Here is a 24,444-nt window from a genome sequence, read left to right on the forward strand (position 1 = left end):
AAGAAGCACAGATTAAAATGAAGCCGTTGGCAGACCCCGACAGTTTAATACTGTCTGTGGGGTTTTTTTATTTTTTTTAACTCTGCAGAGCAGAGGCTGGAGCATTTTTCTTCAGTAAAGAGAAAACGTTTTCAGCTGTGCTTCAGGATTCTCATTTTGTAGCTATTTATGGGCAGCACTGCTGAAAGAGTTGCAGTGGCAGTGATACTTCTGCAGGGCTCGCTTGTCTGTTAAGTCTCATTGGAGCTCTGCTTTGCTCCTGGAAAAGAGCATCTGCACCTGCCTCACGTGAAGGGCTCACGCCTTCAGGGTTTGGGGAGTAGAAGAAGGGAGAAAGGAGGATGGAGGGAGAGCAGGCGCCGTGCACTTCTATCTGCACTCTGCAAGATGCCTGTTATGGAGGTCTCTTGGCTGGCTTCATTAATCTGCCTTCTTCTAGCAGCAACATAAATAAATGACGACCAAACAGATGCACAAACATACCAGGTTCTCCGTTTTGCTAGCCCAGTGCCAGCAGCCAGCACTCACCCAGTTCAGCCCCCAGACCTGTGTATATGCTCATGCACAGGGATGCACCACCCTATGCACAGAGTATGATATGCATGTGTGTAAGCCTTAAGACTATTTATTAATTGCTGCTAATATATTGGTCACCCTTCCAAGCACTCAGGCTAGGGTAAGAACGGGCCTTGGATACTCAATGGGATGACAAAAAGGGTCATATTTCTATTTTTTTTAACTGTTAAAAATTAGTAGAAAGTCTTTTTTTTTACTTTGTTTCCTAAGTTTTTATGATTTTTTTTTTAGGGGATATGGAAACCACTCTTAGCTCAGGTCATCCCTGTATAGAAATGACAGCAAGGGAGCACGTGAAGGAGGGGAAGAGAGGGGTGGTACCATGTTTGGTCACTGCATTTTTCCATCCTCCCTAGGCACTCACTTTTGGTGGAAGCCAAAGAAAGGAAATTGAGCTAAATGTACCTCTGATCTGGCCCAGCATAGCCTTTTTCACATTCTTTAAGAGCAAGTAGAATAATTAGATCTTTTGGTCTGACATTCAGATTAATACAAGACATTTCATCAATATCTCTGCTTGACTAGCATCTTTAGAGTGTTGGATCTGCTCACGTATTTGTACTCCTGTTCATCACTTTGTAGAGCCTTCATGGTTCAGGAAAAAAAATGCATTATATATATATATATTTTTTTTTTTTTTTTTTTTTTTAAAAAGGTGCTACTTTCTGCAAGCTTCCCAAAACTGTAAGGCGGGTCCTTGGCTAGCATAAACTGATAGACTTGGTTGAATTTATGCATTACACTGAGTGACATTAGCAGAGGTCCTTATTCACTTCCCTCTGACCACCTCTCTGTTCAAAATCAATAAGCTTAGTAAAGTGTACTCAGCACCTTCCACGTGAACGTGGAACTCGTGCTTCGCTCTCCCCATGGGGTTGCTTGCCGTGCACTGGTACGTTCCTTCATCGGCTGCAGTCACTTGGTCTATCTTCAATATCTTCCCAAAATTTTCTGTTTCTGGTTCATCCTTGGGTAAGTTTCCAGTGACCTTGACCCAGCTTAGGTGAGGAGTTGGGCTAAGAGCAAAGAAAAAAAAGAAAGATTTTGAGTTGAGTACTAATTGAATGCTGCAATGCTTCGTGTGTGCAGAGCTGCTGGACTCCATGCATACGGTTTGCAAGGTGAAGTTTTCAGAGTCTTTTGAGCCCTTTTAAAACACTGGGGCTATACTAAGAGTTATACTATAGAGTACAACTAGTCCATACTGCTTCTTAATTTGAAGGGCCCCTAAGAATAGGTTCTTCACAGCCAACACCAGGTCACGGCATGAGGCTGCATTCCTTGCACACGTATTGGCATGGGCTGCGGGAGAGGGAGCGGAGCTCATTTCGTCCTACTAAAAAAGGGCACTTGAGGACAGACAAGGAGGTAAAGACTTCATTACAGTGACTTCACTCGGTGCCCTGCCTGGTTAGAAAGGTGGCCAACCATTGGAGATGGCTGAAAATGCTCTTTACGTTTTTAGAAAGTAAATGGCAGCGACACAGAAATCCAGGACAGACTGTTGTCTGCACATTCCCAGCTGGGCTTCGCGACCCCGACACCGTACACAACGTACATACACAGTGTCATATCTGATTACTCTTGTGTCCATCTGTTATTGTGGCAAAATGCCCGGGCACAAGCTACTTAAAGCCCCAGGTACCAAGAAATTACGGTTTTCCACGAGCAGTGAGCACGACCGTGCAAATATCCTGTTATTTCCTGCCAGAGTCCTTGTCCTGTACCAAAGTCAGGCTCTGCTTTGCCTTGGTGTTGTATTGAGGCAATGCCCTCCTGACACTGTCATTACTCAGAATACAAGTCTTCAAAAATGACAGATTGCAAATGTACTTATTTCCTTATTTTGCAGTTGGCTGCCCCTGATCTTAGTTACTTGAAATCTGGCTGAGTCTACCCACTTCTGTGGTTTGTGGACATTTGGTGGGATGGATTGGCAGAGATATAGGCAAAGCTGATCATTTTCCTGCTGAAAATGGGAATTTTAGCAAATAAAAATATCGTTTAATTTGGTCTAAATGTTGCATTTTTGAAGGCTTTCAATTAAAAAATATTTGTTTGGTGATGAGACAAAGAAGTACTTTGTCTTCCTTTGGGGGAAAAATAAAAAGAAGGTTTTATTTGAAAAATAATTTCAAAAAAAGTTTCCTGGAAAATATTTCATTTCTTTACTTTTTTCCAGATAAACAGAAAGCCTTTTCTGGCTTTCTCTTCTTCTACGTGATATTAATTCTTGCACATGAAAATTCAGATTTCTGTATTTCCAAGGTGATTTGCTTATTAAGTACCTTGAAAACACTACAAACTCATAGCTGTGGACTTGTGAAGGTTTGTGGGCCTGCAAATTAGCTTGATGGGTAGTGAACTAGACAAGGAAGTGTTGCAACAGGGAACTAAAACTCACTGCAGATACTTGGAGTGAATCCAATAGAGACAAGTAATTCACCTTCTCTCAGAAATGGCAACCAACTGCAGAGGCATAATCTTGCCAGCTTAAATGAGCAATGCCCTTTCAAGCCCACATGGAAAAACAAAATACCCTAAACATGTTTGTTCAGGCAGATAAAGATCCTGATTTTGGAATTTTATGGAGGGAATATAATTGCACAGCCTTTAATATGAATTACCTATCTGCTAACCACAGTCTGCGTTCACAGACCTGCATACCGCACGAGAAGACGATGATTTAAGCCTCCATTCAACAAAAAGCTCTATCACAAACAAACCAGAAGCGACTGTGCTTTCGTTGTGGGTTTAGCGGTTGGAGAGATTTTCGCTTTACCTTTTTCTCTGGTGGCACCTCTTCTGGGGCAAATTATTGCATCTACGAGCACACAGTAAACATTGGAAAAGCGGACTGAGGGCAAAGCGGAGCTTATGTCTGTCTGAGTTACTGCAGCAGAACAAGGTCTGAGAGGGGTATTCACAGCTTCTTTGTGAGGACTGCACTTAACATTTATTTAGCCATTCCCTTTCCTTACTTACCCCTATTTTGTCCTGTGTTATTTACAATAAGGAACAAAATTGTCCTGCTTTCCCATCACATACCATCTACTTTAACCCTTTCCTATACTTTTACAGCGAACAACTCCTCATTGAGATACTCTGCCATGCTTAGTGCAGCCAGATCTACAACTAGAGCATAAGTAGTGCTCTAACATAAATGCTGATAGCAATAACAAGCTTGAGATATCTGTGCAGCACAAAGCACCAGAGGCATGCATGGGAATGGGCCCAAGCAGAAAACATGGGACTGGAACTAAATCTGAAGTTAGCCCATTACTGTTAGTTTTAGCAGGATCAAACCAATACAGCTGACTCCAGTTCACTGTATTTTTACATAGTTGTGGACTTTGTTTCTCAACATTCTGTCGCCTGTGACCTGTGATTTGACACCTGGAAAAATGCTGAATAGTTTTTGAGCATTGAACCAAAACTGAATTGGCAAAACTAGAATAGAAACATTATAGGTTGTGAGCCAAACCACAGAAGCTGAATTCCGATGTTATTTAGTTTCTCAACATCTCAAAAGTAGTACTACTGAAAAAAAGTTCCATAATAGGGTTTTTTTAATATAACATTTAAAAAAAATCAATACTTACCATGATATCATTTTAATTACTTGTTCATAAGCTATAGCAATACCAAATACATGAATGTTGCATGCTAGCTCTGTGCTGCTTTACAAGGAGTATGCATACTTCAGAAAAACTCAACATAGAGGTTCAATTTAAAACTGTATAGGCAAGTAGGTATTTTCATTTGTAGTTGTATAATTCTTAATATAGCTTTTTCTTTGCTCAATTCTATTTCAAAAGGTGATTAAGTTTGTGCAGTATTGTGCATTACTCACAGCCCTTCAGCAATACATTCGAGTAGCAGGACACCTCCCTTGATGACAGTGACTGATGAGCTACTGCCAGCAGATTCAGGAGGGATCAGCAGTTTGGGTTTTCTTTCCTTGATAAAATTTGCTAAAAAATAAAATAAAATAAAAGTTAGATATGAAATCTTAGAGCCTTGGCTTATCCTTCAATAATGCCACAAACATTACTTCTGTCAGAAGGTTTTGGACGTCATTTGTAAATCTTCTTTATATGGTTTGAGACTAATCCAGGACTCTCCTATTTCTCCTGATAACAGTCAGAAGACGCTACAGTAATAACAACAGGCAGCAGCACTAGTGAAGCCCCTTTTCCTACAGTTTCATGTCCTGCTTTCCAAGCCCTGGCCCTTTCTTTCATACACCTCAGCCAGTCTTGGTCCACTCGTCTTCTCAATTGCCGATCTTCGGGTCTACACCATCTTTCTTAGCACCTTTCTTCTGCATTGACTCCATCATCTTTTAAATCTCAAATGAAAACCCATCTTTCCTGACTTGAATATCCTACAGAATCGTCCTTCTTGCAACAATTATTAAATCTACAGTAATGGAGATACAATTTGTAAGGAAGACTGTTAAAATAATAAAACAAGATTGACCTGCATTTGATTTCAACGGACCATTTGTTCCAGCCTGCCAAACAATGGTTTCATGATGAAATATGCATACAGTTAAATGGCTATCCAGTTATCACTATAATAACAATTAGCACAGTAATGAATAAGTCCCCAAATGGTACTAGTTCTTCAAAAATAGTCAGTTACGGATGATTTGGTAAAAGACTACATGTATCTCTCTGAACCATTTTCTGATTTTTTTTCCTCCTCTTGCTTTGTATCTCTACAAATCTGTGTCACAAGTGCTCAGAGCTGCAGCAAAACACTTTGGTGCCTCTGGATACGCTTGCTCATTTTCCATCTGCCCTCCACGTCCTGCTGCCAAAGGCAGACGGTCCCCCTTCCCAACCGGTGACAGGAGTTCAGACATCTCTCTGAGGGAAAAATCAGGTTTTGAGTGTCTGTCACTCTGTACAAGCCCTGCTTGTTCTGCTTACAAGGCTTAGCCTCCGTAGGCCAAGGCTTGAGGACTGATCAGTGCTTTGAGTTATCCAGTCCCAAACGCTCGAGGAGAAACCCTTTTCAAAAACCTCAGTGCTCGTCCAGCAAAACAAGGTCTTTCAGGAGTTTCACGTTGGGCATTTCAAAAAACAGAGACTCTCAAAAGCAATTTAACCAAATAAATCAGTGTCAAGAGCTACATCCAAAACCCAAGACTCTCATCTTTACGTATTTTAAACAAAATTAACTGGGTGGACAATTGCAAGAACAGCTACTGCCTGCCTTCTGACTTACCCACATTGCCTGCATAAACCTCAGCAGAATATTTTCAGGATACTGCTCCACAAAGAGGGGAACACAAAGCGAGGATAAGAAGAGCTTCGTTGCAGTGCTTACCTGTGGTGAGTATCAGACAGGGCAATAGACGGCCAAAGAGAACCACCTCCCACCTCCCACCAGGTACGGCTCTTAGCTGGGGACAGGTAACACAGAGCACCTAAAGCTCTCTAAATCCACACCTTAAGCTCACCCTCGTGTAATGCAGCCCCAGGGTGACCCTTTAGACTTGAATTCACGGGTTTAAACAGTGGGTACCTAACGCCAGCATCTTCTTAACTGCCAGAGGAAGATCCGGAGAATCCAGCTCTGGCTCCTGCTCTGAACTGATAACACAAGAAACCCAGGACGTCAGCCTCCTTACTTACATCACATTATGAAACGTGAATGTTCTTTTCTCAAGTACGAAAACTATCTCTTTGTTAAAAACCCTTCAGATTTCTGTCAAAAAGTACAAGATGAGCAAATTGTACTCTATGGACCACTTAAATCCATCCCACTGCAATAAAAAGGCTTTTGTGGTTTTTTAATTTTTTTTTTCTTTTTTCCTGAGCAGCAGCTCCCATTTCATCTCAGCTGGTAGATTCTCAGTTTAAAGGCTAAATAACAGATGCATTCAACTCACCCTTAGTAACCGCAGCGTTAGGTGAGCCTGAGTCATTAGCATGCTTAACTGAAATAAATAAAAATGACAACCAAACACAAACATGCATAGTTGATATAGAATCAAAAGAAACAATAAATCAACCAAAACAAAAACATACCCCCCCAATTTCTGCCATAAAAGAATGAAACAAAGAAAAATGTAAAGCAAAACAACAGATGAACAACAAATATCTGAAAATACAAAGAAAATTCTTCGAAGATATGTATTATTCTGCAATGTACTTTATGGGTCATCATTTCATCCTAGCTACCTAGTAGAATAAAAATAATCACTAACACCTAAGTATCCACTATAAAGAAATTTTGTAAAATTTATCCAGTCTCTTTTTTCTTATTGCTTACCTTGTTTTCTATGTATTTTTTTTAATACTGTGCCTCAACAGGGACTGGGCACAGAGTGGAGTGGGCAGTCTCAAGCTGAGTTTACAAAACCCTTTAAGTATATGCCTCCCTTTTTTGCCTGCACCCGGTCTCGTGGCTTTGACAGCAAGGTGCACGTGCTGAAGTGTTTTGCTGGGCAACTGCCAGGGCTATCAGCAGCCCCACAGTCAAACCCCATCTCATTTTTCTGTAATCTGTGTGTTCACGTGTGTGGGAAAGGACCCATTAGAAAAGCTACGGAGAGCAACATTTCATTTTGATATTTTTCTCACAATTATTATCCCAAGATATGGTTTAAGCAAGTATTAAGATATACAAAGCCACTATTAATCCTTTATCTTTTTATCCCAACAAGAAAACTCTCAAAATCATATATTAAATATTAGGCTTTCATTCATGAAGAAAAATCTCCTTGGCTTTCTGGGCTGCATAAGCCCAAAAGGTCAGAAGTATTAGTGAAACAGAAGACTGATATTAAGGGCACAGGCAGCCTCAGCAAGTGGTACAAGTGATACCAGAAAATATTACAGCCACAAGAGATTCAGGCAAAGTGGGATGGGTCTCCAGCTGGTATAAGCTGCCTTAGTTCCACCGGCTTTTCTTGGGCTTTGCTGATTTAATGCAGCTAAGAGCGTGCCCTAAAAGGCTGCTTTTTTTTTTTCTGGCTTGGGTATTTGTATTCTTTTCCTGTGTTTCTAACACTTATAGTTGTACACCCCATATATCCAGTGGCTTTACGCAGCTTGAATTAGCAGTTTGATAGGGCAGCAGGTAGGTGTACACCGAACAAATGCACATGTCTGATGATGGGCCGGCAAATCCCACATATCCCGGTGCGACTCAGGGGCAGGGGCAGTACCTGAAACCATCTTTTTGTATAAGACCCTCGGAGCCTACAGGAATACAGAGATGTTATAATAAAGAAAGAATAAAAATGCGATGTACCCTATGCAACATTTCATTAAGGAAACGGAAAATGCCTCATGTGGCACTATTGATGCTCAAGGCAGCCTGCAAAGACCTGGAAAGCATCGTCCTTCCCAACCACTTTGCTGCACCCGGACCAAAGCAGGCCAGCACCCAGGGGGGAGGCGGCCACATAAAATCCTCAAGAGCCAGTGAAGTCCCATCCATCGGTGACCCACTGGAGAAGCAGATTTCCCTAATGCATCACTGGCCTTCACTGGGGGAAGAACAGGAGGAAAAAACGGGGCACTTTTGGGGGCGAACAGCTGCAAAAAGCTTTTATCGGTTGAATTTAGCCCTTAGAGTAAGGTTAATAATGCAGGAATAAGCACAGTAACATGGATTTTCTTCAGAGAGAATCGCATCAGAGACACAGGGCGCACACCTGCATTCGCTGATGCCTGGGGAGTTTAAAAAAGTAAAACCAACAGAAAACAAGAAACTACTCATCCACAGACTTACAACGGGAAACCTTCAGTGTCATTGGCATTTTCTGTACAATTGTCCTCAGTCTTGGAAATGCGGCAAAGCAACAATAATCACTTCGACTGTCATTTTCTTCCACATTTGCAAAGTAGAGATCTCCCTTAAGGCTCATGGAGACCCTTTCATCTTGCGGAATGTGCTGCAAATCTAGCAAGAAAAAATAATTATGATATGGTAATGATACTGAGCTGTTTCACCAATATGACTACTAATGCTCTCCTGTCATATGTTTGCTTCCAGATACAGAATGCAACTTCGACGCAAAAGAGGCAGAAGACCCAGCATAACCAATGGGTCATTTATCAATATTCAACATACAATTGATTATAAATATTTTAAATATAGTAATGCATTTTAAATATAAATTATAATATATTTAAAACTAATTGATAATGAATAATTGATAATAAAAAAATACTCAGTACAAAGTTCCTGCTCAGGTGCAAGGAAATTTCCAGCACCTCTCCCTGGTGCAAAGGCCTGTAATGATGATATGGAGGTCACCGTTTACAGCTGCCCCCCACTGCCAGTCCCCCAAGCACTTTGCTCTTCTGTAACTACAGATTACTGCAGGGGAGTGTTAGTACGAACTAAGGTTGCTGTACTGTCTCATTGCTGATCCAACCAAATGCAGGGCTGTGCTAAATACGTATGTCAGGAGTAGAGAGGCTGCCTTATAAGATCAGAGGTTTAATCTGGCACGCTGTCTCTGCAAGTACTTGGTCAGCATCAGAAACAAACCCTTCATGTCATGGAGGCAATCCGAGTTACTTTGCCTCCCAAGAGCCAGAAATTCTTGCAGAACACAAATGCTGAAGAACAATGTGACAGAAACCCACAAGGAACTAATTGTACATACCTGACAGATTTAGTTTTTCCTTAATATCATAACTCAACCATTAGTTTATGAAAAGAGGAAAACAGTAATGATAGAAATAATATATTGACATATTCTACCCTCTCTACTGCAAAAGTAGTAGGCCTCATTACTGGTAGACTCCTTTACTGAAATGTAAGCTTTCTGATACCTCATATTTAATAATATGTTGTGTCAATGCACTCTACAATTTCACTTTGTGTTATGTAAAAACATATCTCCATTCTCCATTCCTCAACTTTGTTTTTCAATATCCATATCTTTTTTCCTAAGCACTTGCACAATTACCATTCCCATCTATTATGAATCTGTAATGAAACTGCTCTGGAAGACAAATGTTTTGAGTCTCCTGATATGAATTGTGTACAAATTGTTTACTTACCAATATTCATCCAATAGATATGCAAAGGTGGGATGCCTTTTGGGGGGTTACAGTGCAAAATCACAGAATCACCATGCTCCACATCAAGAGGCTCAATTTTTTCTTTTGGGAATTTTGGTACACCTGTACAAAAGCAAAGAAGTTTCTCTTACATTGTTATCTTTTGAAATTTTGCCCTTTACATCCCCCTTAATAGAGTTCTTAATAAAATATTTACCTTAACATCATCCTTTGCATTCTCTGCCTTTAGTTACTACTATTATTTACAAAGTGCTACAGAGTAACGATGCATTTTACTAAGAGTAAGAAATCTCTGCTAGCATTCTCCATTCACAAAGTGCACAGACCATAGTATTGAAAGCCAGTCAACTGAATGGTGGTGTCTAACACTTGTCTGTGATGTCCATGAGCTTTGCCCAGGCGTCATTTTAATGCATTTATTTTCAAACACTTTCTATAGCTCCTTTGTTTGTACTGTCTGGAAGGGACAACTCAAAGTCAGACAGAACCAAAGCCTGAGGCTAAGGTTGGCATAGAGGACTGTGCACTGACAGGTCCCAGGCTGCTCCTGGGGGATCGGAAACCAGTCTGGGAGTGCAGTATGTTCTGGGAAGTCTTGGCTAAAAAGTGGTTCCCAAGAAGCCACTGCAAGTCAATGCACGTGAGGACAGACATCAGGCAGCTATTCCACCTTGTGCCTGGAGTTGTCCCAATTCTTATCCATCTCCAGAATCAGATGAAGCAGAAGTCTGGTTTAAAGATAATATTGCCTCCTCATCCCCTCAGGTGTAAAAACTCTTCTGTGCAGACCTGCAGGCTTTCTCAGCAAGCTTCTCTTTCAGGATGCAGAGACAGGCTTTGCACAAAAGAATACATGGGGTTGCGCTATTGCGGAATAAAAATAGGTTAAATAAATAATGGATCAAGGACTTTTCTAATCACCCAGAGCATCAGCACTGATGCCAGCAGACTGTTCAAAGCCTGAACCACGCTTGGCAAACCTGGGCAACCTGGGCAGTCTCAGCAGCCCAAAATGCAACCGGAGTGCATCCAAGAAGAAGGGAAGCTGAGCTGGGCCAGAGCCCACACCAAACCAGGCACTGGGAGGCTGCAGCTCAGAGATTATTGCAAAGAAATTAGTCTGCAAAATGTAACCACTCCTTAAACGAATTTAGCTAAGACGGTTTCAGGGAGGACGTTGTCTTCTGCTTTCGTTTCAGGCAAGTTCAAACTAGCAAAAGTTTCAGTTCAGGCAACTGCATTAAACAGCAAAATTAACAGCAATTAAACAGCAAATGGATGAAAGCATCCTGGCTGTGCAGAGTCGAACTGGCACAGCAAATATTGCCATCCTGGTGTTCAAGTCAGGACAGGGAACTCTGATAGCGAATAAACAATTTGAAACGTCAGTGGTCCAGCGGCTCCGCAGGATATCTGCAGTGTCACATTGCAGGTGTCAAACCGAAGGAGGAGGGTAAGAAATGCAGGGCCAGGACTCTGAGGAGACTTTATACATTGTAGGATTAGTAAAGATAAAAAGAAGCAATCACTGTAATGCTGATACTGCCTGAATGCAGATTGTGCATAGATTTTATCTCCAGGAGGATTATTAATATGTTACGAGTTCTTAGGAGAGGCAAAACAGAGCTAATGAGCATTACCCACTCTGTAGGTGAAATTTCAGATAATAAAGGGAACTGTATATTCAAATCCAGTGCGCTCAATAACCTATAGTCTTCAAGCCCTGGAAAAATATATCTGTAAAAAGCCAATTTCTGGATCTAAAGCTTACTTCCTAAAAGCACATCACTCTCAACAAAACTTTAAGAAAGCTCGATCAGGTGAAGGAGAAGGGATTTCCGATTAAACCAAAGAGACCAGCAAAGAGACTAATAGTGTAATCACTCATCTAGGACATTGGAAACTCTTGTTCAAACCCATTTTTTGCCTCATTTGGCACAACTAAATCTGGGTCTCCAATATCCCAGTTGGGTGCCATAACCACTGGTCTTCTCAGTCAATTTCTGTAGCCAATAATTACAGAATTATACAAAAATATAAGTCCCACTAGGAGACAGTGAAAAATCATGGTCTCGGTGTCATTAGCTGACAGCGCAGACGTTCATCTCCAATGCGCGGCCCAGATGTCTGCCTCTGCACTTCACTGGGGGAAGCGGCAATTTGAACCCAAATGTCCTCCACCTTGAATAAGTCCTTGAACCGCAGGTGGTCGGGGCTTCTGGGTTCTTCCATGCTGTTTTGTTTCACTTTGTTCATAGTGCAAAACATTGGAAAACTTTGTTTTTCCCCTCAATGAATAACATCGAGTGTTTTGAACCCTTGAAGGGTTTTGCAAGAGAGGAAAACTCAATTTCCATGAGAAATTCCAAGCCAAACCTTCTGACAAGCATATTTTCTTGCTGGGGTCCCACCGGTCTCAAAGACTAGAAAAATAAGTGCTTCTGAATTCTGCTTGAGGAGATTTATTAAAACTAAGAAGCTAAGATCACATTAGATTTCGGCTCTCGCACATTTGTCTTCAGTACGTATATGTAGGCAATATTTTTTTTTTTTTGCAGTGTTCCTCTGTTTTAATTAGTGGATATTCCAGAATCAATCACTACTGATTTGTAGCTGATCACAGAAACTATCACAGCTGAATTAAGCTCGAAAGTATCATACAAGATTAATTGTGTCATGAAAGTGTTTAATACTGTATGGAGTTATCAATGCAGCACATGGACCCTGTAAAATTCACATCCAATTGATCTCTTTGCAGCGATACCATTAAAACTGTCATGTCAATCTTTCATGCAATTCCCCACACACAGATATAATGAGAGGGGACAGAGAATCCAGCATAGCTCCAAGTGCTACCTCTCACATATCCATAACACAGGGGAGAACATTATTTAATGACTCTGAGAAAGGCTTGCTGAAGTGCCAGCAGGATGGCTCTCACGACACAAGCAATCAAGTGGCATGGATGAAACAGCCATAGGGAAGATGAAAAACTGCACACCTGGCTTCTGTTATGGAAACATCTTCTAAAAGCCCACCGTGACATATAAAGCTCTCAAAACAGTCTTGGGAAAGGCTTCGCTGCCCAAGTATTATTTCCTGACAAGGCTGTACTGTGAATGCTGTACAGCTCCCAAAAACCAGAATTACAGTGCTTTGACAGTGTGTAAACCATGGAAATGGAAGATTATCAGTGCCCAGAGTCATTTGTGCAAAGAACCAGGCTCTGTTTAATCCCTGGGGTGACTGAAAGTTTAACGACTGAACTGTACTTGAGATTAGGCTGAAATACCACTGGCAAATTAGGTTGGCTGAGAGAAATTTCAGAAAGGAGGCTGGGTCACTCCCTTCTGCTTCTTATCTATCAGAAAATGCAGTATCTCAACAAAAAGCAAACAGGAGGCAGACCAATACAATGCAATATAAAATCTAAATTTGAGTTTAGCAGTATAGGTACAGAAATATAGCAACTGGAGCTGGGGTTCTTCAGCCCCCAGCAGGATTGCTTCAGATTTACTTGGGTACCTATTCATCCTACAGCGTAGTTTTTGTCCTACTGCTGACTACAGTGACTTCACACAACTGTAACCGTATCGAGTATGGCAATTTATACCAGTTTATATGAGAATGGAGACCATTCAATCTGATATTTTACAGGTTTCTGGGTAAAGTGTTGAGAAATTGAACTGAAGGAGAAGGGGTTTTCCAGGTAACCGTAGAAGTCCTTGAGACCTCTGTGTCTGGTTTGTACCAGTATCTGATGTAAAATGGGAATCAACTTATTACGGTAAATCAGCAATTAGCAAATATTTTGGAAACTCTTGAAGGAAAACATCACTATACAGGTCTGTTTTTATAACCTTCCCTGTGGATGCTGCTGGAGATGTGTCCTGGGCTAGATGGATGCTCTAGCCTGACCTGTCATGGCTATTCTGAAGTTCTCCCATGCAAATAAATCCTTGAAGGATGTAAGAGTGAGGGAAAGTGGAAATAGTCAAGAAATTTCTATATCCTGGAAATTCCCAGCTTCTCAGACACTTTAATTAGTAGCTGAGTGATTTGTTATACAGATCTATATCTTGTGCGGTGAATAGCCCAACACATCAAAGAATCTTAAACATGACTTACAGTCACCGATTGCACAAGTTGTACTGAATACAGCTTGGGCAGCTTCCAGTACTCATCTCGGTGCATCAATTGATATTCTGATCCATGTAGTAGTATAAGCAGTAGTTAAATCTGTCATTTTCATTGCAGCCTTTGAATTGTTTATGAGATATGATCCTGCTTATTTATGGATTTTTTTAATTGCTGCATTAAATTGAAAAAGTTAGGAAGGTCTGGCTTTCCACAGGAAGACCATGGCTGTCAGTCCACTAGCTCTCAAAGAAGCTTTTACGATGGAATCAGTGACGGTCTTTTTTTCTGTGTAAATCTCTCTCTATTGCCCTTTCCAAAACGATGGTTGCTGGCAACAATCAGTGATCCCAATGATTTAGGTGGCCAGAAAGTTTGTCAAAGGTATCAGACACTGGTTTAGGAGCCAAGATGTTTACAATTTATTCCCATCTACTGCAAAGTCTCAGTGTGTTACTCTCTTTGGTTTTCTCTTCCAAAAAGGCTATACTGAACACCTTCACGAAGCGTGTTACTGAGACCTCCTATTTTAGTATCAGCTCAATATCTTTTAATGATTTCACAATATTCACATCTGTTTTTTTGAATATTAACACAAGTTTTGCTTTCTTTGGGAATTCTAGAACTAACATCATTGGCATAGCATAGCCTGCCACTGGACAACTTTATGTTTCGGCTATGTTTCCATCCTCAGATCTTTGGTCTTTTGGAGCAGAGGCTTTAGAAATACTCAGCATAAATCTTAATGCAGTCTACCATGAAGAGTCTTTTACACTACAGTTAATTAAAGAAGTTTAAACTGTTCTTCTCCTTCCTCTGGCATTGGGCCTACTCAGTAGTTCAGGCAACAGATTCCCTAAATACAGGAGGAGGGTAGCTGAAGTCTGTGTTCTCACCATTTAAATTCATTTTCATGCTGCATGTATCTTGTGACAATCTGGACTTTGTAAACAATGCAAACATATAGAGATCTTCAGACCCCATTCTTCCCCACTCTCCTTAATGTCATCATATATAGGGGAGGTGTGGTATTTTCATTATGTAGGTGAGATTTAATGATTACTTCTGCTGACATTTCTATTGCTTTCCTGGAATGACTACTGTGAGTAAACAGTCTTTTGTTCTTCTTTTCAGCAGCAACCTTACAGACCCAGTATTCTACTTCTGCAGTGTAAATGTAATTTATGAAAAAAACTGGCCTCGTCTGACTTGCTGGGCTTTTCTTCACTTCATTGGCATAGTGACTTGCCAAGTAGCTTACATTATACTTGAATACAGCTGGCAAAGCACTGCCACCTCTGCATCATTATCATGAATGCATGTAGTGATCTCACATGTACCAGTCTCTCCTTCAGAACTTGTGGGTGAATAGAGGTAATTTATCCCAAACTCTTCTGTGTCAGTGATTTGCCTAATTTACAGCAGATCTGTGCACCAGCAGCTCTCTTTCACTTGAGCACAGTTGTAGACTATCCAGCACTTTAGAAAATCAAAGGTGTCTTCTGTTACTCTCTGAATCCTGATTTAATTTGCCGCATCTACATTGCACCATTAAATGAAAGAACAGATGGCAGAAGAGTATGAATAAAAGTAAATGTGCATTAAAAGGTGTGGGAGTCGGGTAAATCCCTCTAATACATTATCTGTACCATTTATTTATTTTCTGGATTTAGGACTTTGCATGTATTAGCACTAAAATTCCTCTCACGTTTGATAACAACCATGTTTGTAACTTCTCAGTTAATTTGTTGCTAACTACCCCCCCAGTATATTTCACATTTACTCAAGCTAGTATAGACAACTTTTCATTAAAAGCAAAAATTATCTGCTCTGAGTACAGATTCAGTAATCCCAGATACAGACATCAACTTGTTCTTGTTTTCCATTTTTAAGCATCTTTTTTAGCTCAGTAGCAATGGAGTATCAGAATATTCTGCTGCTGGAGGTGACATACCTTCACTGAAACATGACACTGAGGTCTTGAACTCCTCTGAAAATTAATGAGTCTGAGACACTTTGCTTAAGAGAAGTCGTATTAACCCCACTGCCCTGGCCAGACTCCGAAGTGAATAATTATGTCCTGCCTAAAGCTCTGAGTAACTGCATCACTCTCCTGTTCCTGCCTGAAACTCCAGCTGACGTCAGCTGCACTGTCCTACCTGTGGAGCCAACTTACATCATTAGTTCAATAAACTTCAATTTACTGTCCTCAAACTTTGTGCAGTTCTCCTCTACTCAGGGATGCTATTCCCCTAAAGCAACTGCAAGTTGGTAGAGACTAAACCATATAGCAATACATGTAATCTCAGTAATTCCTCACCAAACACCAAGCTACTGCATTAGGGAATACTATGCAGTACGATGCAACGTGAAATAAATTTCCAAAGGAAAAAAATCCATAAAACTGGCTGGAAGGAAAATAAATCATGTCTTTCATGAGGAGCACTCATAAAAATACATTTACATGGCATCCTTAGCAGACCTCTCCCAGGAACTCTCCCAGCCCCTGCAATGTGTCTTATTTTCAACGCGGCCACAGTGCCATGACTTTCCCACCCCCGGCTATGCCTAGAATGCTTCTCAGGATTATTTCCTATGAAAAAGGCACAAGAAAAATGGTTATGCACGTTTCTCAAAGCCCATTTCCTCTGCATTGACCTGCTAGAAGTAGTTTTTGTAGACAGGTAGACACACCGATTCCACGTGTGCAGAGCGCTTTCAGATCGCTTGATAACAAAATATTGTAGGAACTTGGAAATGCAGGAACTCGTCTGAAAAAGAATTCTACTGCACTGCTGATTCTCTTCTTTGTTGATGCCACTCAACTACATCGTACAATCTGCTTCATGTTCTCACCCTGCTCCATTGCAGAGCCAGTGAAGTTTCTTGTCCTTCGTACTCCCACTAGGAAGGTTCTGCTTCAATTTTTCCTCTTCTAATTTCATATATTTCAATCCTGAATGTAGGACCAATTGTGTGTTCATCTTCCTATGTTACTTCCAAACTACAAGTGCTTAAATGTATTGGTACAAAGCTGGTTGTATCAAGGTTGTCCTAATCAGGACCTTGAGCTTTGTAACAGTAAATTTCATCCCACTTCTATAAACCTGGCCCTTAAAATCACCCCTTTCCTCCTCTGCCCTCCCTTGGTGCTACTGACAGAGGGACAAGTTTCTAGGATCAGTAATTTTGACTACTATATTTTTGAGCTCATTTTCCATTCAGTTCCAAGTCTTGCATATTCTCCCCCTAAGTATTTCTACCAAACCCTGAATGCTACTGACATCAGACTAATGAACTCACAGTTGATTGGATCACTTTCCCTTCAGCTTTCAAATATTTACGTCGGTTGCTACTTTGCAGTAATAAACTGTTATTCCTCCCATCCTTCCCCCAGCTTCTGATTTCATGTTCCTTGCTCTGAGATGGAGACCATATTGTCCTCCCAATTTCTGGGCACTCAGTCACGGTTGCCAAGCTAAAATATTACAATCTTATGACTCTTAACAGTATTTGCTTTCCAAGAAAAGTTTGGAAAGCAAAGGCGTCACATAGTTCCTAATTCTTTATAAATAAATTTCTCCAGTATTAGAGAGATCACTCCAAATTTAACTCAGGAGTTTCCCCAAACTCACAAATTGTCTTTTACAACACTTCCCCAAAGTGACTTGACTCAAACCAATTTTGTTTTCTCTGACAATGACTTCCTATTCCTTTATTGCCCACTACCTTATTAACTTTTAATGTCTTTCTAACACTATTTCATGATCTATGCCATTATTTCTCTCTTTCATGAACAGCTAATATCTTTCAATAACTGTACTGCAGTTAAGATAGCTACTCTGCCATTTTTTCTGCTATTTGTTTTATCTCTCCAAATATTTTAATTTCTGTATTTTCATGATGTGCCGGCATCAGCTCACAAACAAATTGTCTCAGCCCCGATTAGGTAGAGAATTTATCAGACTACAGCTCTCATCAATATTTATGCTTTCTTCTTTACAGAAAGAGAAAAGTATTAGAAGTGGAAGCATCACAAGAACAAAAAGTGGCTCTAAGCAAATACAAATCAGAAAAGAATTCTTATGGGGTTTATGGCAAAGGCAAAGCAAGTGCTTTATAAAGCATTTAAATAGTCAAGTCAAAGCAAATAATAATTTTCTGACATTGAACATCCAGCTCTCCTGAGATGGCTATTAAAAAGTTTACAGTTTTTATGCAATGTGGGGCAGACGAGACTCACAAAGCAAAAGTAAATAATAAATGTTTTCCAAATGATTATATCTGGGAAAACATATACAAAGTCTACCCAATTGCATTTGTATTAATTCAAGTTGCAAAGAAGTGTCAGTATCAGCACTGGGAAACCTGTAAGGAGTTGATAGTCCAGTGGTATTGTCTGAAATCCTGCATTCAGATTTGGTTTCTGTCCTCAAAACCAGGAATGAAATAAGATCATTCCAGGGAGCACACAGAGGTTTTCCTTCCAATATTCACTGAATAACAAACAGTGCATATTGTACCATACTCCAGCTTAGTAACTAGTTCTTTCCCATTTAGTTTGAGGAAATGCACTTTTCATCTTAAAAAAACAAACCAAAACAACAAACAAAAAGCAAAGTAAAAGCCCTTACTTGGAACAATTAGCTCAATTTCTTCTGACATGGCAGTTCCCAGCACATTGGATGCAAAGCAACGATATTTCCCTTGAAAATTGGTGATGATTCCACGGTTTTGAATCACAAACGTTCCAGAGTTGTTAGATGGAACTATCCTTGGGTCAGATAATAAATCGAATGGTTTTCCATCCTTAGTCCAATTAAAGCTGAAAAATAATGCAAGTGTTACAAAGGACAGGCGACAGACCAGAGCGCGCTATGGTACAAAACCAGTGGTAAATATGGGTCCAATAGCGTACTATTAAAATAAAAGGAAAAACTTCATGTAAGAGGAGGACTTGAATGGTAAAATGACCACTGTGCTACTGTAACTTGTGTTAGCTATTGGGCATGTCTCTCCTGTCGAACACTTTACTTTTGGATAACTGACTGTGACATGACATAAGAATACGAAGCCTAAGGCAAGGACAATAAATGGGAGAGACGATCTGTGAAAGCAAGAGCCACACAGTGAAAGGAACTAGAGGTTTGCAAAAAAGCTGTGTCTGTAGGAGAGTTGGGACTTTTGACTGGCAAGGATTGACAGGAGCTGTTCTCACCATCTACAGAAGATACCATGGCTGAACCCAGGAGAAACTGAGATGACTGAGTTGATTCTTGACATAGAATTACTTGTAGTTTTGATGTTACTGTGGTGTGATTTTGATGTATGCTGATGTATTGGCCATAGTTTATGTATCTGGAAGTCTCAGATGGATTGAAATTGGGCTAAACTGATTCAAAATCAGAGACAGTTGGAAATTACAGTATAACATGTGTTTCGTGGAAGACGTACCTTTATCAATATTTTGCAACGTTTTAAGAGAGTAAATCAACGTCAACAGAAATGTATGTTTTGGCACTTCACTAGTATTGGCAAAACTGCCTTGCTACAGTATGGAGGGGAATATGGGTTCCTACCGCCTAACCAAGACTATCACATACATTTAAATATACCAGAAAACTTTTCATTGATCCACTGACAAACAGTGAAAAAAAGGAAATTTGTTATCATGCTACATATCTCCATTCAGAGCTCAATTAAAAATGATCAAATCATCTTGATATAAAATAACAATTCTCAAAGCAAGTTTAAATTGTGTTGCAGAGAAAGAAGGGAAGGATTAGAGAGTAAAAATTACATGCAAACCAGCTATTAATTTAGCCCATGGACCATGCAGTGGCGAAAGTCTCAGGAGGAGCTTTTACTCTGTTATTATTACGTTTTTGTTAATCACATTTTCATTAAAAATCTTTTTCCTTTTTACACTGGTGTAAAATAGATAAAGCTTATCTTTGGATATTTATTTGAATAACTCCTTATGTGTATATTTGTAACATCACCACAGCCATGATGATGTTAGGTACAGACAAGGTATCTGATAAAATGCAAATGTGATCTCTGAATACATGGTTTAATGTGCTTGGTATTTTTAGGGTTGCTGTGGAAAAGGCAGAAGGACAGCTGGGACCCTTTGATTACCATTACACACCTCCTATCTTTTGCAGCACAGCCCAGACAAGCTCTTTTGAATCGTGGGGTGAACTTAGCACATGCTGGAGAAATGAAACGACTCCCAACAAGAAAAAGGCATGTTGATATCTATTCACAGAGTGAGTTGAAGTGATGGAGCAACAAAAGCTGAATGGCCTAAAGGGAAACCCAAACCTCAACCTCGCCTTACGATGACGAGCAGGTTGCTGTACTTCAGTTATTCCTCCCCTCCTCAAAACCAGAACAATGTTTGGCAAAGGCTAAAAGCAAACTCAATCTCTGTTTGCTTCTCCCGGTGAAAGCAGTACTCACGTGGGCTGTGGGTTTCCTCTTGCTTCACATTTAATTGTAAAGTCCTCATCAAAAGGGTAGGCAACCTGGGCGTGAGATTGCTCCGTGATTGTTGGAAGCTGCGCAACTGAACACAAAGAGGTGCTGGGTTAAAACACCATTTGAGCAAAACCGTGCTCTGCTTAGGGCTTTTCTTCAAAAGGGACAATGTCACGATTGCCTTAGTCCTGCAAAAAGTGAGGCTTGCCTTAAAAAAAGGGTGATCATCACCATCCTCCTGGCATTGCCAATACTCTCTGCTCCCCAAACCGAACCCTGTGATTGCCTCAGCAGGCGGAGGAAGGCTGGACAGCACGGACTGCGTTTGGCCAGCCGCTCTCGGGCATCACCCGCGCACGCTTCCATGTATGACCAACCCACCCAGGGCAAAGGAGAGCTGGGGCCATGCTAAAACTAAAGTCAAAGCAATGTTGTGTGGACTGGTAAATTTTTTCAGCGCTGAAGTCAATAACTAGCTTTTTAATCCAGAGGCAGGCACACACACACACGAAGTAGCAAACTGCTATCACCATCCTGGATAAAATTGCCAGAAAATCCATGGACTGCAAAGATGACTTAATACCCCCTCCAGGGTACAGCAGGGGAAGAGCCGTTACCAGTCACACAGTCACACAATGATGTTTTACTAACTTTTTTTTTTTTTTCTAAGGGAATTAAACTGTTGTGAGTGCCTGTATAACAGAGCCGCACGAGGGAGAATGCTCCCCACAGCGGAGCTGGGGATAATAGGATCATCACATTGTTATAAACAGCCAGGAAGAAAATTAACATGCTTTTGGGTTTCTCTTTTAAGTCCAGGAAGCTCAAAGCTGGAGTAAAATGTGGTGTCTTGCCATATTGTGTGCTCTCAAATCCGAACACTTCCAAGCCCACCGGCTTCACTGATCAGACATAATTCCTTTTTATTAAAATATAAAATGCTTCATTAAAGCAAATTAAGAGCTAGATGGTTCCCCCGTGTAGGTACGTAAAAGCAATGGATGCCCAGGCAGTTTGTCCTGCACTTTATGGTCACAGCTCCACTTTTGCTTTATTTAAACACAAGGAGCCACTGCGGTACCTTCCTCCAAAATAACCTTCTGCTTCCAAACGCTGTTAAACAAGTTTGGATAGCTTTAGAAAAATATCCTATAAACCTGTTTGATTGCCTTCTCCTTTGCAGCCGGGGCTGTTGGCAGACTCCAGAGTGCCAACAGCTCACGGCAGGTCCACACGATGCCCTGAAACTGGCCCGTGTCCTACTCTGAGGCTACAGCACCCAAACCCCTGCAAACGGCCTACATTTCTTTCTCCTTAAGTTTGTTTATTTATTTTCCCCCACCATAATTCATAAAAAACAATATTGTTGAGTTTTGCTTTGCTGGTTCACCTCCGCTCCCCCCAAAACCCCACAAACTGTAGTTTGCAGTTCTCCTGGTCCATTTATGTTCGAAAAACGCCAAGCTTGGGAGGTCTGGGCTGTACTCCAGGCAGTGGGGTCCACTGGCTTTCATTGGATTGTCCCCTATGAGCCTCATCCCATATTTTACACGTGTCCTGAAACCCCACCGACCGTGTAAAACAGGCAGTTTGAATGCATCACAGCCAGAGAGGGAGAAAGGAGGTGCTCCCCAGGGCCGTATGCGAGGCGTAGCAAATACTTCTCCGGGGACTAATGTATGCCCTGAGACATACACCTGCTCCTTTCTCAGGCTGAAATGGCAGGTTGCAAGACAAGTAAGTGAGGGTATATGCACATCAAACAAGCTTCAGGGAGATTCAGAGCCAAAATGAGGAATTTATGTGAAGGACAAAACCAAACCCTTACAGCTAAGCGGCGTGTTGGATCACAAACACCAGATATATGTTATTAGACAAGTTTACTGCTCCATTTAAACAGGTCCAAACAAAGTAGCTTACATTTTTATCACATCTGAATTTCCCAAAGGCCATGTTCTGGCAGAATTAAATCCAAAATGGAACAACTGAAAAGCAGGATTTAGGTTTTTTTTTCTTTGGGGAAAGGTAAAAAAAAAAAGGGATACCAAAACAAAACACCAAAGTGTTCAGTAAATAGCTACAACTCACCTGATAACGGTATTTCAATAGCTGCTGCCAAACTTAATACAAAGAAAAACAGGCATATGGTGATCCCTTTTGTGCTTAATAGCATCTCCATCACTCTTCTGTAAACAAGGAGTCCAAACAGAACGAGAGACACCTTATGCTTCCTCTCACTGTCACTTCAAATCAGATGTAAGGACGTGAAATTGAAAGTCCTGCGAGGAGAAGAAACAGCCATATTAGCTTGCAATATTAACTTGGTTCTAACAAGGTTACTAAATTAAAGCAATGCTTCAGGATTTGCAGCTGAATTGCAAATTGCACTAAGCGCCACAATTTCCTCTCCTCTTCCCCCACCCCCTGGCTTCAGGAAGGTCCTCTGTTAAATTTCTAGCATAAAAATACATGCACAAAAGAACAAATTCATTAAAGCACAGAAGTATAATTATTTTTTGTTTTGCAATTAAAAGTAAGGATGGTTTAAAATGTGGTATACTTGTAATCATTCCAGTTCATAAATTTTTCTAATGAGAGTTGTGCAAGTTGGAAAGTAATGTAACAAATCTAATGAGAGAAATTTGGTACACTAATGACCTTCTTCATAAATCTCATATGTCTTTTATCTTTCGTTTATGTTTAAAAAAGGACACAGTCTAGCTGAGTTCATTAATAAGGACCAGAACATGAAACCCTTGCTTTTCCTCCATAATCCCAGAACTGCTACGCGTAGGTTTTACACAATCCATTATACATCCTTAGGTTCTGCGTTACAAGGCAAAAATGTCAGGCGGCTGCCAAAAGGAGACATATTCAGCTCTAATGAGCATTTAAGTGTAATTCACAGAGGTGTAAAGGAGAGCCAATTCTACAAATGTGGGTGTAAGGAGGATTTCAGTCCTCAGCATCATTCACAATATCTCAGCGCAATATTCACTGGTGTAAGATGTTTTGTACCTGTGCATCTTCTCACACGTAGCACTTACGGGACATCGGTCTCAAGAGAATTTAGACCTCAGCTGTCAAGATAATTTTGCAAGAGCAATTTTCAAGGCAAGGCCACTATTCTGGAGGTAAGGACCAACCCGCCGGCAGCCCAGCCCCACACAGCACAGCGAGCTCCGATTCAAGGCACTGAGTTCACAAGCAGAGCTGTACGACCACGGCAACGTATTTCGTATTTCCAGACTAAGCCTGGCTCTCGCACAGCTCTCGTATCTTTGCACACACCACCCGGTTAATCCACGGATCAGAAAAGCAATCCCGGGGTCACCGAGAGCTTTTGGCATGTGGGGGCAGGCAGGAGGTGGGACCTGGGCAGCGCGTTGGGGATGCTCGCCCTTGCCCAGCACAGCTGGCTGCAGCTGGAGCAGAGACAGCGCTGAGCCACGCAGCCAGCCCGCTCCGGTCCAGGATGGTTTGCTCCCGGTGGTTGGTTTGCTGGACCTCTACAAAACACAGGCATAAAGCAGAGATTTCCCTTTTACCCGGCGTGCTCCCTCTCGCATCAGCTCTCGGAGATGAGCAACAGGTTGTGCTGTGGCCCTTTCTCCAGAGGCATTAGGAGGATAATTTCTGTTCACTCGGTCACCAGTTCATGAAAACTTCCTGGAAGTTAACATCTTTGAGACCAAAATCCCTGGGTGAAGATTGAAACTGGCCAACGAGGGGACAAGAGACAGACACTATAATCACATAAGCCTCATTTGTTTAGAAATGAGGCTAAAAACCAGATGTCTTATAAGTATCTTAGGCACCGAGTGTTCGCTGATGGAAGAAGCTGACTAATCTGCTTAGTGCCTCGCTTCGCAGAGGGGGACAGCACAGAAGGGCACCGGCGGGGATGGGGACCTGCTGGCTGAGCCCCCAGGTTGTGTTTGGGGGCAAATCAGGCAGAATCAGGCAACACCAGTAAGTTCGGTTTTGCGGCAGTCGATATTTCCCTCAGTTTGATTTCTCCCAGCTCTGATTTGTGAGCAACAGACCTTTCCAAACCTCAGTCCAATAAAATCTGGGCAGTATCACAGCCTGGGGGGGGTACACACGAGCCCCAGCCAGCAGCTACCTGACGGCTGCACAACTTCTGTCACTGCAGGATCGGGCTCTCCCACCCTGCCTTACCTGGTCCTGG

At 41.3% G+C, this 24,444-nt stretch overlaps 1 protein-coding gene across 3 annotated transcripts in view; it reads right to left on the reverse strand.

Moving 5' to 3' along the window:
* The window catches only part of CHL1 (cell adhesion molecule L1-like), a 56,571-nt gene extending 34,058 nt beyond the window's left edge, over window positions 1–22,513 (reverse strand). For 2 of the 3 annotated variants that reach the window (XM_010570523.1, XM_010570504.1), the window contains exons 1-8: window positions 22,341–22,513; window positions 20,235–20,340; window positions 18,404–18,594; window positions 9,612–9,734; window positions 8,329–8,499; window positions 6,479–6,526; window positions 4,430–4,550; window positions 1,408–1,592 (exon numbers count right to left, since the gene is read on the reverse strand). In XM_010570523.1, the coding sequence (XP_010568825.1) occupies window positions 1,408–1,592; window positions 4,430–4,550; window positions 6,479–6,526; window positions 8,329–8,499; window positions 9,612–9,734; window positions 18,404–18,594; window positions 20,235–20,340; window positions 22,341–22,431 (1,036 nt within the window). In that variant the 5' untranslated portion in view covers window positions 22,432–22,513. The remainder of the gene's footprint in view (window positions 1–1,407; window positions 1,593–4,429; window positions 4,551–6,478; window positions 6,527–8,328; window positions 8,500–9,611; window positions 9,735–18,403; window positions 18,595–20,234; window positions 20,341–22,340) is intronic. The other variant, XM_010570513.1, reaches the window with a different exon arrangement.
* Window positions 22,514–24,444: the final 1,931 nt, after the last annotated feature.

This window comes from Haliaeetus leucocephalus, unplaced genomic scaffold, assembly GCF_000737465.1.
Source record: "Haliaeetus leucocephalus isolate CR32 unplaced genomic scaffold, Haliaeetus_leucocephalus-4.0 Scaffold2, whole genome shotgun sequence".
NCBI classification, from domain to species: domain Eukaryota; kingdom Metazoa; phylum Chordata; class Aves; order Accipitriformes; family Accipitridae; genus Haliaeetus; species Haliaeetus leucocephalus.